This window comes from Varroa jacobsoni, unplaced genomic scaffold, assembly GCF_002532875.2.
Source record: "Varroa jacobsoni isolate VJ856 unplaced genomic scaffold, vjacob_1.0 scaffold_824, whole genome shotgun sequence".
Classification (NCBI taxonomy): Eukaryota; Metazoa; Arthropoda; class Arachnida; order Mesostigmata; family Varroidae; genus Varroa; species Varroa jacobsoni.
In genome coordinates, this window is record NW_019213726.1 from 96,404 (window position 1) to 112,531 (window position 16,128).

The following is a 16,128-nucleotide window of genomic DNA, read 5'->3' on the forward strand; positions in this document are numbered from 1 at the left end:
CCAGGCTGGTTTTCTTGGCGCGGGTGGCGGCAGGCGCTGTAGAGAAGTACCTAGGACCCGCAGCGAGGCTGCCACTAGGGGTCTCTTTTGCTTTGACTACACAGCTCTACTCCGACATCTATACCCGTTTACGCCGACACTGGCCTACAATGACTGTATGCTTGGCGGAGGCGCACGTCTTTACTGATCTTGACTACTTAAACCATTATCCGTACAGCCAGTGGATGTATCACACACGAGTCAAGACACTCTCTCTCCGCCTTGCCTTCTCACAGGTCCTCATATGAAGGCCGCCGAACTTTCATCGCATGGACGATAGAGAGAGTTGTATATGTAGACGAACGCTAGGAAGCCGCTAAACCACCGGCCAAACTCGGAAATGTCGTCATTCCCGCGAATGCTATTAATCGTGCTGCCAGCTGACTCTAGCGGCGTTGCCGCCATTAGCCCAGTTATCGGATTCACCAACGCATTGCGTTGACTATCTGCTATCAACATGGACTTGACCTACTTCAGGAAAGCGGCCACAATGAGCGCCAAGGCTGGCCTGTGCCAACGAGTAGAAACGGGTAGGAAGAATGACGGATTGGTGTGTTTCAACGAGGCTAACGGGAGGCAAAGCTTTAAAACACTACCTCGAGGTCCGTCCTGTTTGCACTAGCTGATGGTGATGCTGTTAGTACTGTTGAGGCTTATGCCGCCACCGCCCTCAGAGGAAAGGAACACCGCTTCCGCTGTTGTTGCCGCTAAAGCCGCCCCCAGTCCACCTTCCGCTCGCAGATGCGAACTCGATGTCCCCATCGGATTTGCCTTAATAACTTTCTCCGGGCTTAGGCGCCCCTTAGATTCACCGCCAAAGTGTCTAGGCTGCACAGCGTAAGGCCGCTGCTGTAGCTGGAGTAGTAGACAGTCAGTGGCCACAACAAGTGGGCGCTAAGGCGTTGTTAGGGTAAGCTGCTGGTTGGTCCAGCCTGCCACGTCAGTACTGATGGAGACGATATAAGCAGCTGCCGGCGCAATACTGCTTTAGGAAGTGGTGGAGGTGAAGGTAGCGGAGACGGGGAGCAGTGACTATGGCGGGGGCAGTGCCAGCAGCAGCGACAGATATAGGAACTAGTTAAATGTATTAGAAGGAAAGCAACTGCCGGGAAAGAAAGGAAGGAGAGAGAAAAGCGGTTAATGAATTTTTAACGCGTTTCCTTAGTCCCTTGGTTTCATCTAGCCCGTGTCTCACTTTGCCCTAAACTGCCCTAACTTATTTGCCCCTACGTCCTTTAGCTAATACAAACATCGTTTATGCTGCTGCTCGTCGCGCCTCACCTTCCACTGCGATCGTGCACTATATGACTAACAGTAAGTATCGCGCCGATGTGTGTTATCGTCAAGCGGGGTACGCGACCCGTCAGGGGGTGGAGCCAACTCGAATACTTCGTATCCAGAATGAAAAAACGAGAAGGACGGCCTTGGGCCTTTCTCTCTATTTTCCGTTTCCTTCGACACTGACCTCTACTCGGTAACGAGCAGCACTGATCAACGAAAAGTTGTTTCTCCGCGAGCCGACGTTGAGCTATTCGTGGCCACGAATTGAAGTCCGTTAGATCTATATTTTCTGTAGGGGAGCTACGATACCGACGCAACGCACGAAAGTGAGGGAAATAGCCATCACACGGATCGAACGCCGCCAGTTATCGTATGGCCAATCATTTCCCCGCCGTCTCCTCTTTTCAGCGACCATTGTCAACACCATCATCGGCGTCATCAACGCTTATCAAAGATCATTAAGTTTCAAAAAGATTAGGAAGGCTATACTCGGTTTCTTCTATACTATTTGTCGTGCCTGCTTCGTCGACGCATACACACAATATATCGACCTCACTTACACTGACTCGGATAATGAAATTACATTTTGAAAATTCTATAGGGTCAATCGAGGCCAGGTGAGTGGTAGAAACACGAATTCGGCTGAAGCGAACCATAACTTAATACCGAAGGCAATTGACCAGATATTTTTGTCCACATTACCATTGAGCGGTGGTTTCATGTTCTTGAAGAGAAAAAATCCAATATTATTGAAATGTAAACACGTAAACCATTAATACAGTGTTAAAATCTGTTGCTATGTACGAATTATCTAGTATAATAATCGTTAGCTCAGTGTAATAAAGAAGACTAATTGAACTGACTAAGAAACGGAGTGTGAAGCCAGGTTCCTCAGTTCAGCATTAAATGTAATCATCCCTCTCTATTATAAGATGGCTAGGCTAATTTCAGCGCTTTCCAGGACCCTTATTGAATATTCGGGACGATCTGATTAGATCCGAGGAAAGATATTCGTTCCGAATAACGATTGGTGCCAGAGAAATTAAATAGTGCCGATTACCAACTCGTCAGTTTACCATTTCTAAGGTAAATTGATCGAGATACCGCTGTTCTATGTTGTAAACTACCTCATCGGAAAGTATTTAATTAAATCGTTGCTGGCGGGCTTTACGGCATTAACATATTCAATGTGAAGTAAAATGGGGGCCTTGCTTCCTACTTTATTTCAGGCAGGTTGAGGGTTAATGCGTTATGCAGGCTGGACCTCACTGCCAATAAAATATGTGTCTAGTTATAAGGAACTCTCATCCGCTTCTTACAGTTGTTGGTTCTAATGCTTCTATTGTATCTGATAGTACTCTAAATCAAATCATACGGAAACAAATAATAGATTTGCGAATTCATCACTCGCGTTGTGGTTCATCTTTCTATCGAGTTCCCACATTGTCGACCGCTCTAGTCTCATGCGGAGTTTTATCCCTCACTTTTCCAACATATCCGGCTGTTTAAGAGCGTTCCACATATTGGCGCCTAGTTGTCCTTCAGGTTCCATTATTTCAAGGGTTGCTGGCCACTTGGTCTTTCTAAGTCGCCCTTCTCGATCAATATAATTAGCTCTCCTCCGTGCTATTGCTCAATTGTTTCGCATATGTAGCAAACAAATCCACGGAAATCGGAGCCTATTGCTTGTGTGAACTTCCGTTCATTGGTCCATCCTAGGGCTGGTCTCAACATCGACTAAGTTGTGCTTGACATTAGCGTTGGCAGTGCTGTTCCAGTGTGCGTATACTGTCAAGAGTTCCTTCCCTATTTTGTACGAATAAATGCAAAAGTTCCGTTAGGAGCTGGATTGTATGATATATAAGTTCTTATATGGGCTTGTCGATACGGTCAGCGATTGTTGAGGTGACGACCCTGATTGCGATTCCCTACTTATCTTTCCTAACATGGGCTATTTACGAAATCTTATTTCGACTGCTCTCATTATGTGCGTATTCATATGTTACAGAACTGACCGCACTTAACGACAGTACTTTTCGTGGAAAATTTTTCCGTGACGCTGTCATAAATTTACGATTGAATACAACCAATTACCGATTGGTAGTATCCTCAGATCATATCCGTATCACTTCCAGCAATCTATGTCGTTGCAAAGTGGTTCATATCAGAAACCTTCTTATAGGAAATAATTTATATATATATATATAATATTACAGGTTCCCTATAAAAATATATTCTAAATTAAATATATTAAATTAGATAGTGTCTAAAGTTGAACGATAGGCTGAAGTGAAAATAATTTCAATTCTACAAACTTAAAAATCACATAACTTGCATGACTGCAGCTCTCTCTATGACTTAACTCAAACAATGACAATTTTCATGAACATCTTTGCCGTTTGACTCTTTAAGTATCTACACGCTGCGTTGCGTTACGAATGAGAATTTGAAAAAAGAATTTGTCTTAACGTAATAGGAAGGCCAATGCAGTAGATATCATCAGAGACTTCTAAGACTACTTCATCAATAGTCACAAATTTACTCTCTATCTCTTTAGAGCAATTACATATAAGTTGTTAGACTGAAACAAATAAATAGTTTGCCTACTGCACGCCATTTAGCACCAGTAAGATTACGTTTGATCTAAGTTCCGGGGCTTTGCGAGAAAATTGTTTCTACTGCTGTTCAACCTTCAATTGAGTTATACTGTTGAAGCAACAAAATGAACGACCTATTCGGCATCTATCTGTCCTGTTTTAACTAATACATATATATTTTTATACATTTATGGGGTTTTATGCCTCAAACTGCCGTTAAGCATTCATTTGGATGTCATTTAATTACCTGAGGGTGAGCCATCCGTTCTCAGATTATTCATTTTTAGCAATATGTGATACAGAAGCCTATCAAAATACAGGGGACGACATTATCGTTGCGCCATTTTTTTCTCGTTAGAAGTCCGTTATCATTGTCTGCCATGGCAAAGCAAATCAAGTCATAAATGGCATGGAGGGAGCATACCTGACTCGGGTAGCGTATACGTTTATAAACTTTGAATCATTCAATTTTTTCAAAGTTCTCACTAAGACCGATGCCCGGGTAGTGTTTGTTCAGTAAAGATCGCTGCACCTCGACTAGGCTATAATATAATCACTTGAAAGTAAAGTAGGTTTGCTATTTATCGACAGCTATTAATTTTAACCTCAAAACTGACATAGAAACAGAATGAGCAGGAAATAATTCTTCCCTTAGGGGCCACCATACATAGAGTGTTATAAAGCAACTAAGAAACGTGCTGCGGGCATAAGACTATTATGCTAAGAAAAATATCACAAAGAAGTGGTACAAGTATTGAATAAGGCCAGCTGATTCTCCTGAATTTCTAGCTCCCACACATTGAAGCGTTCAAAAATTTCTATTGAACTTCATCAGTGCAAACTGCGATATTCAAAGCAAGTCAGCCGGGCTTTTTCAATTAATTTGTCCGTCTCCGTTAAGGCTTCTAAAGAAGATATTGTAGGACGTTTCAAGGCAATGAGCCAGCAGGAGGTATTTATTGAGAATTATTATTAAAACATTGATTATTGGATATCTTTAAAAAAAATTCATGTAACAAAGGAATAAGTATTGTAGAGTTGACAAGATGAATCGAATGCTACAGCCGAGAGCCGCCATCTTGTATGTATAAGAAAAACAAAATATGATAATACGATATAGTTCCGTTCTGCTTTTGCTGAAAACTCCACCACCTGCAAAAAAATCCAAATGACCGGACAAAGTGAACCTGAGTGAAATACAATATTTGATATTTCGAAACGATGAGAGATTAGATATAATAAATCAATCAGATATAAAACCTGCCTAGGGGCATTTTTTGCAACAACTCAAATAGAGTTAATGCATTTCGGGTAAATGAGTTTAAATGGGGCTGTGTATACTAGTCCTCGGTTACTTGCTTTAATATCGCGCACATAATCTTCATAGTGATTATATGAGAAACAAGATGTAAAGGCGTCCGACTCATTGCCACTTTCCCATATAATTACTATGAAGATTATGTGAGCGATATTAAAGTATATAACCGAGGACTAGTATGTAGAAACTGGGAGCATGAGGTCACTCTTTCATTAGTCAGAATCTAAATGGAGACAGATACTTGAATTTCCGTCCCCCGATAGAAACATTCGTCAATGGCGTGTTTGTTCAATGAAACTGTCATTCGGTTTTTATCAGGTCTCAGTTCGTAACCTCTACCATTTCGACGGCACTTTCGAATATTCCTCCTCCGAACTAGCCAATCATTTTTGAAAATAAAGCTTTATCGATCTGCGTACGCCCATTGAAATCTCGCTCAAGTGTGCTGCACCTTAAATGTTACCAATATAATTCTTGTGCTGATCGTGGGCCTAAAGTCTCAAAATCCAAGGGCTTAAACAGATTTAAAAATCCAGAAAGAGCACATCGGCAATCGATAGTCTTTTCTTGAAAACAGCTGCTAACGTCTGTACTAACATTCTAGTATAATAAAATAATACAGCCATTTTAATTATTTTTTATTCAATTTCTATCACTTTTCTTGTATATGTCCTACGCTGTCCCTCATGGCTAATATTTTCTGATCGTCTAAAAAGAAATCCACACAAAGAACGCAGATGTCGACTTCAAACAAGCAAGGACGTTTTTGACTTCGGTAGAGGTCATACGTGGTTGAATACATACGACAAAAGTTTTTTTTTTTGTTACGTTCCTAAAGTAGAGGTGCAGCTTTCTGTATTCCGTAAGTTTACATTCTATTTGGAATAAGCTTCCTTGGAGAACCACAAATGTCAGATGAAGGCACTTTTTGGAATGACAGATACCACGCGCAAGCTTCTTTCAATAAAAAAGTTCATCTTTACATATTCTATCTGACTTGCTTTAGCTTAAATGACTTGCTGATTCCAAAATATGTAAAATAAAAGGTGGCCTTTACTTATATATATGTATGTATATATATATGCTTTTTTTACACAGTTTTGCCCACAGATAGCACGTTCCACTACTTTTCGTTCTTTTGCGTATGAGTGTTGTCGCTCGTGCTCTCTATTTGTCGTCCCAAAACGGCTGACCCCAGCCATTACCAAAGATACAAATAATAACCGCAAAGAATCAGCTCCTAAGCCCACTGACTCCTTATTTTATACATTTTTCGAAACAACCGCCATATTTGTTGGCCTTTTCTCTCCTTATAATTTGAAATATCCAATCTAGCAAAAGGTACAAATAACCAATTAAAGTCATGGTTCTGCAAAGGAGAACCAAGACCAAATGCGATCATGAGCACTATGCAGAAATAGCAATCATAGACCTTTAGTACAAAAAGTCCTTAAGGCTCTCTCGCGTTGTTATTGTAAACGTATCCCTGCTTTTGCTGCACATACGTTTCAATTTCTGCAAGAACCATTCCACATTCGTATATTCGAGAACCAAACTGCATGGAATCGAATTTTACGAAACGGTATAGGCATTGTTGTCGTGAGGTGGCGTTCGCGAACAAGTAAACAAACGTGGTTGACGTTGACTTGCCGTCATTGCACGCGATCTCCTTCATTCCCAACCCCATAATAGATCGATGTCACTAAAATTGCAAACCAAATGTTCCAAACAGCGAACTTCACTTTGATAACGTGTGGCTGCGTGGTACTCAGGCTATTGAACCTATAGAGACTTCCGATAACGCAGACCTTAATGGAAAACCTGTAGTTTAATAAAAAGTTGCAGGTTTCCAATGAATTTTCACGTTACCAAAGTGACCTCGTTTTATCTTTATCGATTATTAGGTTAAGTAATGCTAAGTACAGACGAAGCAGAGCTATGCGTTGAAATTCATAACGCATGATATCGTTTAGATAAAGAAAATCATGTTTACAGAGAACATACATAGCTTATGTGGTTGCATGTTGAACATCGGTTGAAAGCTGTCGACAATAAAAATACTCGCTGAAAGCTAAAGCATTAGATATCTATTTTCTTTGTGGGCTTCACAAGTACCCAGGTTCAACCTCAATTGAGACCTTCGAACGAGAAAAGCCTAAGCTTACTCATAGTTCGTCAAAACGACTGTTTCTATGACCATATCAAGTCACTTGAGCAGAATATCTAAGTATGGGTAGTTACTAGCCTCAGCTATTTCGCGTAATTTTTACCAGGAATCATACGCTTTTTTCAAATATTATATACAAATATATATCATGAAGATCACGATATATGAAAACAAATCTTTGTTCAGTGTGTAAAGTTTAAGTAAAAATAACACATCACCCAATGGTATATTTGCCTCTCAGCATCACAAACAAGCGCACCAGCAGGAGAGGGAAGACTGTCAAACTAAATATGTACCAGTGACTTTTTGAAAAACAAACAGGACAATATGCAAAATCGACGAACATTGCAATAAACGCTTGATTCATTTTGTTAATGCAAATCTGTTATGATTCATTAGAAATTTGAAAGTTTTTCAATCATAGCAGGCAGACCTTAAAACTTCTGAGAAGCAATTAGCTTGCTTTCTAAGAGAATCCTTCCGTGACCGATTGTGTCGCTGTCATAAAATGTACACCAGTATAAAAACGTCATTAGGTGACTGCTTAGGGAACCATGGCCCAAGCTGATGAAGAGGATTAGGATTCAGTGGGTGAGAGTTCCACAGTACCAGACAAAGCACAATCCAGTGCTGTCTGCTCTGCATAATGCATTTGCCCTTAACCTCCAAAGGAAGAAAGGACTGCTTGGAGAATAATGCCACCAGCCACGTCTAAACCTGTACCGGTATCGCATATTGCAGAGAAGCGCACTGAAGTTCACAAACATTTCAATTCTTTAACTCAAGAAACTATTGCACGAGCGACACTATACTCTTCCAACGTTCTTGATCAATTAAGTGTTTTCTGCAAGAAGTACAGATTATTCAGAGGAATGAATTCATAATATCTAATATATATAATATATAGATAGTAGTAGTGACAACACTTCCGCGTTACACAGTCCGCTTTCCTTTTTAAAAAATATAATGTATGCGTTCCGTTTATTCATAGTTTTATTGACTTAGAAATTTCAATGTATATCTATACAATAAGCTAGTAAGGATAGTCGGAATGAATTTAGCTGCCGTCGGAATATGAGTCAGCGCCATTTGTCGTTATGTAGGTCCGCTGTGGCCCTTACCGACAGCTTAATTCGCGCCTTACATATGATATCGTAGTCATAATAATGTATGCGGTTTAATATTTTTGACATATATGTATATATTTCATATGTTGATATCGCAGCTCACCAGGCGAATAGCTGACAAACGCCCCTAAAATAACCACCCCTTCTCGTTAATACATAGCTCAATCATCATAAATACGAAGGAAACGAACAACTGACTAACATTCACTGAGTTATGCAAAGACAATTAAAATAAAGCCTTACGCATGAGAGGAAGCAATTGAAATTGAAGCTGCGTTCTTTTGACATATGGAAAATATGAATTTCTCATTCTATGTCATACTTTAGTATTGTATGCTTGTATCTCCAACAGCATAGAATTTTGCTGGCCGCCAGCGTCCATGGCGGCCATGGCGGGATTCTCAAATCAGCTATTTCAAGTGTTTATTGTAACTCCAATTGCTCCGTAGAGCCGTTCTGACTACTAGCCACAACTACGCCGTCTTGCTCAGCTATGGCCGCTTCTACACTAACACCGCCTACGGTACTCAGATCTTGAGCTGAATCGGGCTTTGAGGGGGCCTCCTTAATCTGTTCGTTCTGTTCTTGACTGAGCTCTGATTGCTTCCATTCTGGTATGTCTAACGGTATCAATAGTGACTTTTCGACATCTGATTCACGCGTCTCTTCTTTAACCGAGGCATTATTTACTTCCGGTTCGTTACTGGTATTTTCTGTGAAAAGGTTTGAGCAGTTTTCCAATTTTGCCTGTAAGTCGTTGCTTAAACAGCTTCCGCTCGTGCTGTTGCTTAGCTGATCATGTTCGAGCCGATAGGTAGCGGGTGCATAAATCATAGGCTGCTGCTCGAAATTGTCTTCTTCGGCGGGCTTTTTTTCGCTGTCAGGTGCCGCATGTCCGTTATAACTTGCAATATCATCGACTGAAAAAACGAAAACAATTGGATGTATGGATTCGCACACAGGTATAATTTAACTATTGGACTACCTCTCGAATCGTTATCCCGCGTTTTTGATTTTATAATAATATTATGCAAATGCATTGTTTATGCTTGAACTAAAGGCACAAATAGAATGTCATAGATAACGGTAACACTTATGTCAGGAGACCTGACGTACCTTTGCCATTGCAGCTTCCGTTTCGGATCCAAAACTCCTCTACCACCTTCTCTTCGTTCGGAAGTAAACGAGATTTGTCAAAACGCTCGAAGAACTCGGAATCGGCTTCGCTGATCCGAAATAATAGTTCCTCTTTCTCACCCTCAGAACTCCACGATTCGTACCTTTGAACAAAGTGATTTCAGACAGAAAACATCTTTATTTTGGCCGAATTATACCGACTAACACGAAGTAGACAAGTCATTAATCAATGACAAATTACACGCCAATGTTGACTGGGGCTCACCATTCTTTGAGAAGATCCATCCGACACTGGAACAGACTTGGAGGTCGATCTTCAAACTTGGCCCTTTTTAGAACTTGGCCGACCGGCAGCTGACCTGCAAATATGAAAAATCACTGTAAACTTCAAGATACTACAATAATTTAACTATAGTGAAATAAACCATGCCACTGCCACAAGCAATCGGACTAAATTATCAATGCGCATGTATGCCCAATAACGTGTTCCTTATATTGATTACGTCAACTTCATATATATATATATATATATATATATATATATATATATGATTGCCAGGGACACAATACAATGGAGAAAAACGGGGAATACAATGGAAAATATTAGTCAACTGACATTACTACGCACCACGGCAGTCAGACTAATCTATTCTATAATAAAATATCAAAGTGATGTCCCAAGCTTTACTAACTAGATTAAATTCAATTCCATCGATCAAAGCTTTTACCAGGTGCGTAGAGCTCAAGCAGTTCTTGCAGGAAGTCATCCTTTTCGATTTCGCTAAATTCACCAAGCCATTGCACGACATAGAGGAGTTGTGATTGAGGCGTCAAGACCCCGCGATGCTGCATCTGTAAATAAGATTCCAGTTAACGTTTTCTTATTCTCTCTCAATTTGGCTTCGCTTTTGCATTGTTAAATCAGCAACTCCGTAACACGGAACCTGTCACTGTCTCTGCAAAGTGAGCCCAAATGATTCGTGCAATATCTCTATATCATTAAATTTCCATTGACTTTATCGGTTATACTTTGACTATTTCAACGTGTGATTTTTTTTAGTGGAATACTACGCACTGACTCAACTAATGGTGGAACATGACCGTAATGCACGGGCTACATCTTCAAAATCGAGATATCTAATAAAGTTTCTATAGTTAAAACGAAGCACTCTTCAGGATAAACCATTTTATTCGACTAGTAATCAAAATAACTTGAAGGCGATCAATAACCGAAGAGATAAGAATAAACAAAACCCTAATATTAAGGTACAATATCCTAGTAAACTTTCCAGCCTTACCCTCAGGCTAGTCTCCCACTGACGACTGTTATAAGAACCGCTTCTAAGCTAGCTTTAAGAGTATGCTGTCGATGTTTATGACTATTGATTTGTGCACATTTGGGATGGAAATAGGTCTAGTACATTAAACACCCTTATGCTTCTATCCGTGCTCAGTTATTTCCGTGGCTTGTATTTGCCTGCTGAATATTTTCGGCTGCGTGCTTTAATTTGACCAAGCGATCCAATGAAGTCGGTGTGTAGCGCGGTGCCGCCACGTCCAAATCTTTCCTTCTAAAATGTTGCGCCGATTGTAAAACATCTTCATTATTCTCCGCTGCTCTACCACTCCGATCTAAGAGAAGACTGTAGGCAACTATTAATGCGGCGATAATACAACCACCGAGGATCATGAGGAAAAATGTCCGACATGACAACGGGATTCGCGATGCGGGCGTAGTTATTGCCGCATGCATAGTCGTCTCGGTCATCTCCGTCCGTGCGAAACGAGCTACGATGAAACCGCAAGAGACGAGCTAGGGAATACGTATTTTTTTTAATACGCAAACTCGACGAGTGATAAGTGAATCACCTTATCAGAATTGGCAAATCTTTTGTGTTAGTGCTTGGCTTCCTTGAAGGATCAACGTATCGAGGCTGAGAGCCTACTTTCAATACGGCCAACGGTGTGCAAATAGCCCATGTATACGAGGAAAAACAAAAACAGCCACTTCATTATTGTCAAGACTTTCGGCTCTGTCGGAATTTTAGCTCAAACCTCTCGTTCGAATGCATGTATTGTATTGCCGTCGAGTGTTTTAATTTTTAACAATGATGTACGCAACATGGCAAACACACGTGCCTAATTATCTGTCGTTTAAAGCGCACTGTAAAGCGCGCTCTACTTGTTTACATATTCATAAATATTATATATATACACTCTAACGGTACTATCTTAAAACGGCGGGGCTGATTCTTTTTTTAAGTTCAATTAGTATTGTGTATTTGTTTACAAGTTATTTATTCATAAAACACGAGGATATGTCGGACGCAGGTCAGCTAACTCGACAAATGCTAATACAACAACAGATGCAGGCGCGTCGACGATTCTACCAGGTCCAGAGGTATTCTCAGAACAATTCTCACACCAACTAATCAGGTCAGATCTATCAATTGGCGAGCAAAAGTATAACGAAACGTGACAACTACTGTTAGCTGTCTTCGAGGGCTTTCGTGCAAATGGAACATTAGGAATACCTGTAAATAAAGGCTCTTACCTGACACTTTCGCATTGGACTGGTTAATTTCGTTTCGGCAGTCGAAGATAAAATATCTATTATTCGGACTTCACATGCAACTCTTCTTAATTACGTGTGTTGGAAATACTTATACACAGATTGTAATTAATTATGAGAAATAAACCAATTCTTAAAAGTACTAGATGTTCTAGAGATAGAAACAGTTATTAATGATGCTCTCATTTAGCATGCTTGAACAAACCGTAAATCCTTTTGGTCTTCAACTGTGCGATCAGACAAGGCCAAGGCTCTGTCTGAATCTGTGCAGAAGGACAGGATCTTGAGCCGAAAGTTCGGTGATAAATATGTGTTTTTCTTCTGCGCTCCAGCCAGCAAAATACTGGTCAAACAAGTTTATCTGTAACAAGTTACGTAGGGATAATAATAAGCAGATTAGGGCTTCTAAAATGTGCTCCGTTCTTAAGTCCTCCCCGAGCAACACAGAGCCGACTGGGCAAATATTTTTATCTATCGAAAACATCCCCCATTGAGTGTATTGTTAATTCGGTTGGTGGCAAACCGAGGTGGAAATTTTTTCCCCATTTTCCACCTGAAGACACAACGACGCACCGCTGGTGAAAAACAGCGAGAGGATCGCGAGTTGCAATCAAATGTACGAATGTAATATTTTTGTGAAGGTTGCACTTCATTTAATGAAGTGCGCTCAACGTGTATTGCATGAGCAACGGTGTTTATTTAAACTATATTGTGGAAGAAGTTAGTTGGTTATAGCTATTGCGGAACAACTGGCCGGTGTTCGATGTTATTTCTACTATAAATATAATTAGCTTTTTACGTCTACGCAATCAAAATACGTTTACTAGAAAAAAGAGGCACGTAGCAGAAGCCTGCGAGTGACGCTGGAGCCGGGCTGCGGCGACACCAAGATCGTACTGTTGTCGTATTGCCGTTACCGTAAATCCAATATTGTATGCGCTTCCCTATGTGAAACACTGCGTTCTGTGTTGCTTACAAACGGTTTGTACGTCAGTTGATGTGAAGCTCATATTCGTAAAACCAGTATAAAAAATTGTAAAATCCATAGAAAAAAATTCTTTAGCGTTAGTAATGTCCCACGAAACAAAGTTAATCACCCCCAACCGACGCACATCAAACAGTCAAATAGAGTCCTTATTTAACATATTATTCAGTAATAAAATTTAGAGAAAAAAAAGAAAACTTTTTGCACTTTGGTAACGTACCAGCAGCAGAGTCAATACATCAACAGAAACAAAGTTATCATCAACATTTGATGATAACATATCAACATTTGATATGTGTAACTACTTACTATAGAAAAAAATTATCAAAAACCTGGAGGGATAGATTTAACCATTATTTAATATAGTGTGTATAGAAATTTTTAAACATAATTTTTGATGGCGCCTTGAGAACGGCGTTAATCGCAACGTCTATTAAAAGTCGGACAAAGGCGTCTCGGTCTGCGTACGATCTTCATAAGTCCGTTACCAACCCACCCTATTCACATGCGTTACAGTAAACGGAGCCTACCAACAAACATTAAACATGTTGCGTAATCACGTTATAGAAATACACCAAAAACACACTTATCATGAGCAAAATAAATCTAGAGCCAACTGGGCCCCCAGCGAGCATAGTACAACAGGTTGATGAAATAACCGCAAGTTAGGTGAGATAGATAAAAGCATGCTATATGAACAGACCTGGCACTGAAATGTGTCAGAAGATTCCGATGTAGTCCACAGAAGGTCTAACTTTTCGCACAGTTCTAATGCAGGTGATCTCGGTACGTAGAAGCCTCTGCAAGAAAAATAATATCTTCCGAATAATATTTTCCATTGAATGAGAGTGACTGTAGATCTACTAAAATGATGCGCGTTTCCGTGTTATCGTAGGCATGTACGTAAAGCGTTCGTACGTATGTCTGCAAACATAGCGAGCGTATTTTAGATTTAGTTTTTTATTCGTATTCTGTAATGTGCATGTAATGGAATAATGTTGTCGTCGTAGCTTAGCAAATAACGAATTTGGCTGTTAATCCTAGAAACATGTGATGGTCCAGATTCAACACTTTGTTTTGGGCTGAAAGCCAGAAGTGCCGGACGTAAAATTCAAAACAAAAGTGTAATAATGTTATAGACCTGAGATGATTCAGGAATTTGGAACGCTGCTCAGTCGACCACAGTATGAACCAATGGAGCACAACACGAACTTCTAGAGAGAGCGGTTCTGGAGACAAATTTGACGAAGGTATACTCGACATCAGGATCTGGAATGCCAATGAATAAAGATATTGGTAAACTATGGAAATAATTGGAAATCTGCCTAATCTTAATGCTCATTATTGGCTAATTTTGATTCCTTAGGGCTTTCTAAGGTATTTTTTTTTTTTATTTGTAAATAGTTATTGTGCGCGACATTTAGTTATTCTCATGTGAGAAACGTACGATGATACCTGACAATTAAGTCAGGCATTTTTATGTCGATTTATTCTTAGAACGACCTTCACAGGGGGCGCTATGTCATGAAGTATTTTAAACAAGTTATCCTAATAGAGAAACCAAAAAGAATATTGATTGCTGTTGTCATATACACGAATATTATTTTTGACTGTTCCATCGTAATGTTAAACACTTAACAAAAAATATGGCATACTATTTATTGTTCTGACAATGAAATGTGATTGGGAAATGCATCTCATCGACAAAAATATTAGCGCTAATAAAGCTGTCAGTAGATAGTAGTCTTCTATTATTGCCCAAACCAGCATAGAAAACTGTTAGAATAGTATCACAAATGAAAGCGATTTTCTAGAAAGAATCAAGCGATCTTAAGAAAATCGTACAATGTTGCACCTGGCCATAGATCATAAAACGAAAAGGTTACCTTTCTAAGCCCTTTCTGAGTATTGTCCATTTCAACTAATCTGTACTGGAGCTCTGTCTAAAACAAGCTGGTGTTTTAGATTTATCTAGGTTATAGCAAGTTCGAAATTGACTATTGCAGACGATGTATCCGTGTAATATTTCGGCCAGAACTGTTCAGTGACTAGATCATGGGCTAACAATAGTAAACACCTAATTCCTAATAATAAAACTCTAATTTCTAATAGCAGAAGTAATAGTCGGCACTCAGCTCCAATTCTGGGGCCCATAACTGTTCCCACTTTTATAATAAGAAACGGCTCAAGAAATTAGTGCAAAAGAACCAATAAATAAATTTCCATTCGACTTAATACGTAACTGTTCGCAATGTTTTACCAGTTCTATGACTACTAGCTTTAGATAGATTACCTCAATGTTGCCACAAAGTTAAAAAAAAACTTTTACGAATTGCGCACATTGGAACCACCTCACTGAGGTTCCTATAAATTAGAATGTATAACATGTAAGCAGATGTCGTACCCTGCACAAAAGTTCGTTCGTTTGCATTTGGCGTGTTCTCTAATCGAATGCTCATTTCATACGGTGCATTGCGGTAAATACAAATGATCACGACAACATAAATCGTACGTCTCTAGTCCATTTCTAATAACAAAAAGCATCGCTATTAAAACTCATTCTTTTGTGTAACTAATCATGGATGAAGAGTCATTGTCAGTAGATATAAATAAAGACTTCCAGATAGTTATTATCAGTCAGCATGCAAAAGATCACAGCTCGGACCAACTAACCTCATCCCTCACAATGGACTAATATCCTATTCGACGCCAACAAAAAGAGTGAAGCTTTCATGTTTGACAAGAAGCATTCGACTAGATGCCCCCTTTACGCACATATGAACCAATTCAAAATTACTCTTCTGTGTGGTTCGTTTTTGAGTATTTTCGAACTTATAATAAAATAGATACAATTGCATCGTTCGTACGAAAACCACGAAGCTGATGAATCAACTACTGTGCATTC

The 16,128-nt window shown here is 39.7% G+C and overlaps 1 protein-coding gene across 2 annotated transcripts; it reads right to left on the reverse strand.

The window, feature by feature from the left end:
• Positions 1-8,335: 8,335 nt before the first annotated feature.
• LOC111264153 (uncharacterized) lies at positions 8,336-16,005 on the reverse strand. Of its 2 annotated transcripts, none has more exons than XM_022839814.2 (7): positions 15,897-16,005; positions 14,365-14,492; positions 13,927-14,023; positions 10,395-10,518; positions 9,932-10,025; positions 9,646-9,809; positions 8,336-9,449 (listed from the first exon to the last, which is right to left on the reverse strand). In XM_022839814.2, the coding sequence occupies exons 2-7, from the start codon at positions 14,484-14,486 to the stop codon at positions 8,953-8,955; spliced, it is 1,098 nt and encodes a 365-aa protein (XP_022695549.1). In that variant the 5' UTR covers positions 14,487-14,492; positions 15,897-16,005; the 3' UTR covers positions 8,336-8,952. The 2 variants fall into 2 exon arrangements, with proteins under 2 accessions (XP_022695549.1, XP_022695548.1); XM_022839813.1 differs by lacking the exon at positions 15,897-16,005 and adding an exon at positions 15,628-15,669.
• Positions 16,006-16,128: the final 123 nt, after the last annotated feature.

Bases quoted from the DNA above. Each gene is read 5' to 3' on its own strand.
- LOC111264153 (XM_022839813.1), bottom strand. From the start codon at position 15,654: ATGCAAACGAACGAACTTTTGTGCAGG. The intron at 14,024-14,364 runs GTCTATAACATT...TTTTTCTTGCAG, and splicing joins AAATTCCTGAATCATCTCAG to AGGCTTCTACGTACCGAGAT. The intron at 9,450-9,645 runs GTACGTCAGGTC...TCGTTTTTTCAG, and splicing joins CGGAAGCTGCAATGGCAAAG to TCGATGATATTGCAAGTTAT.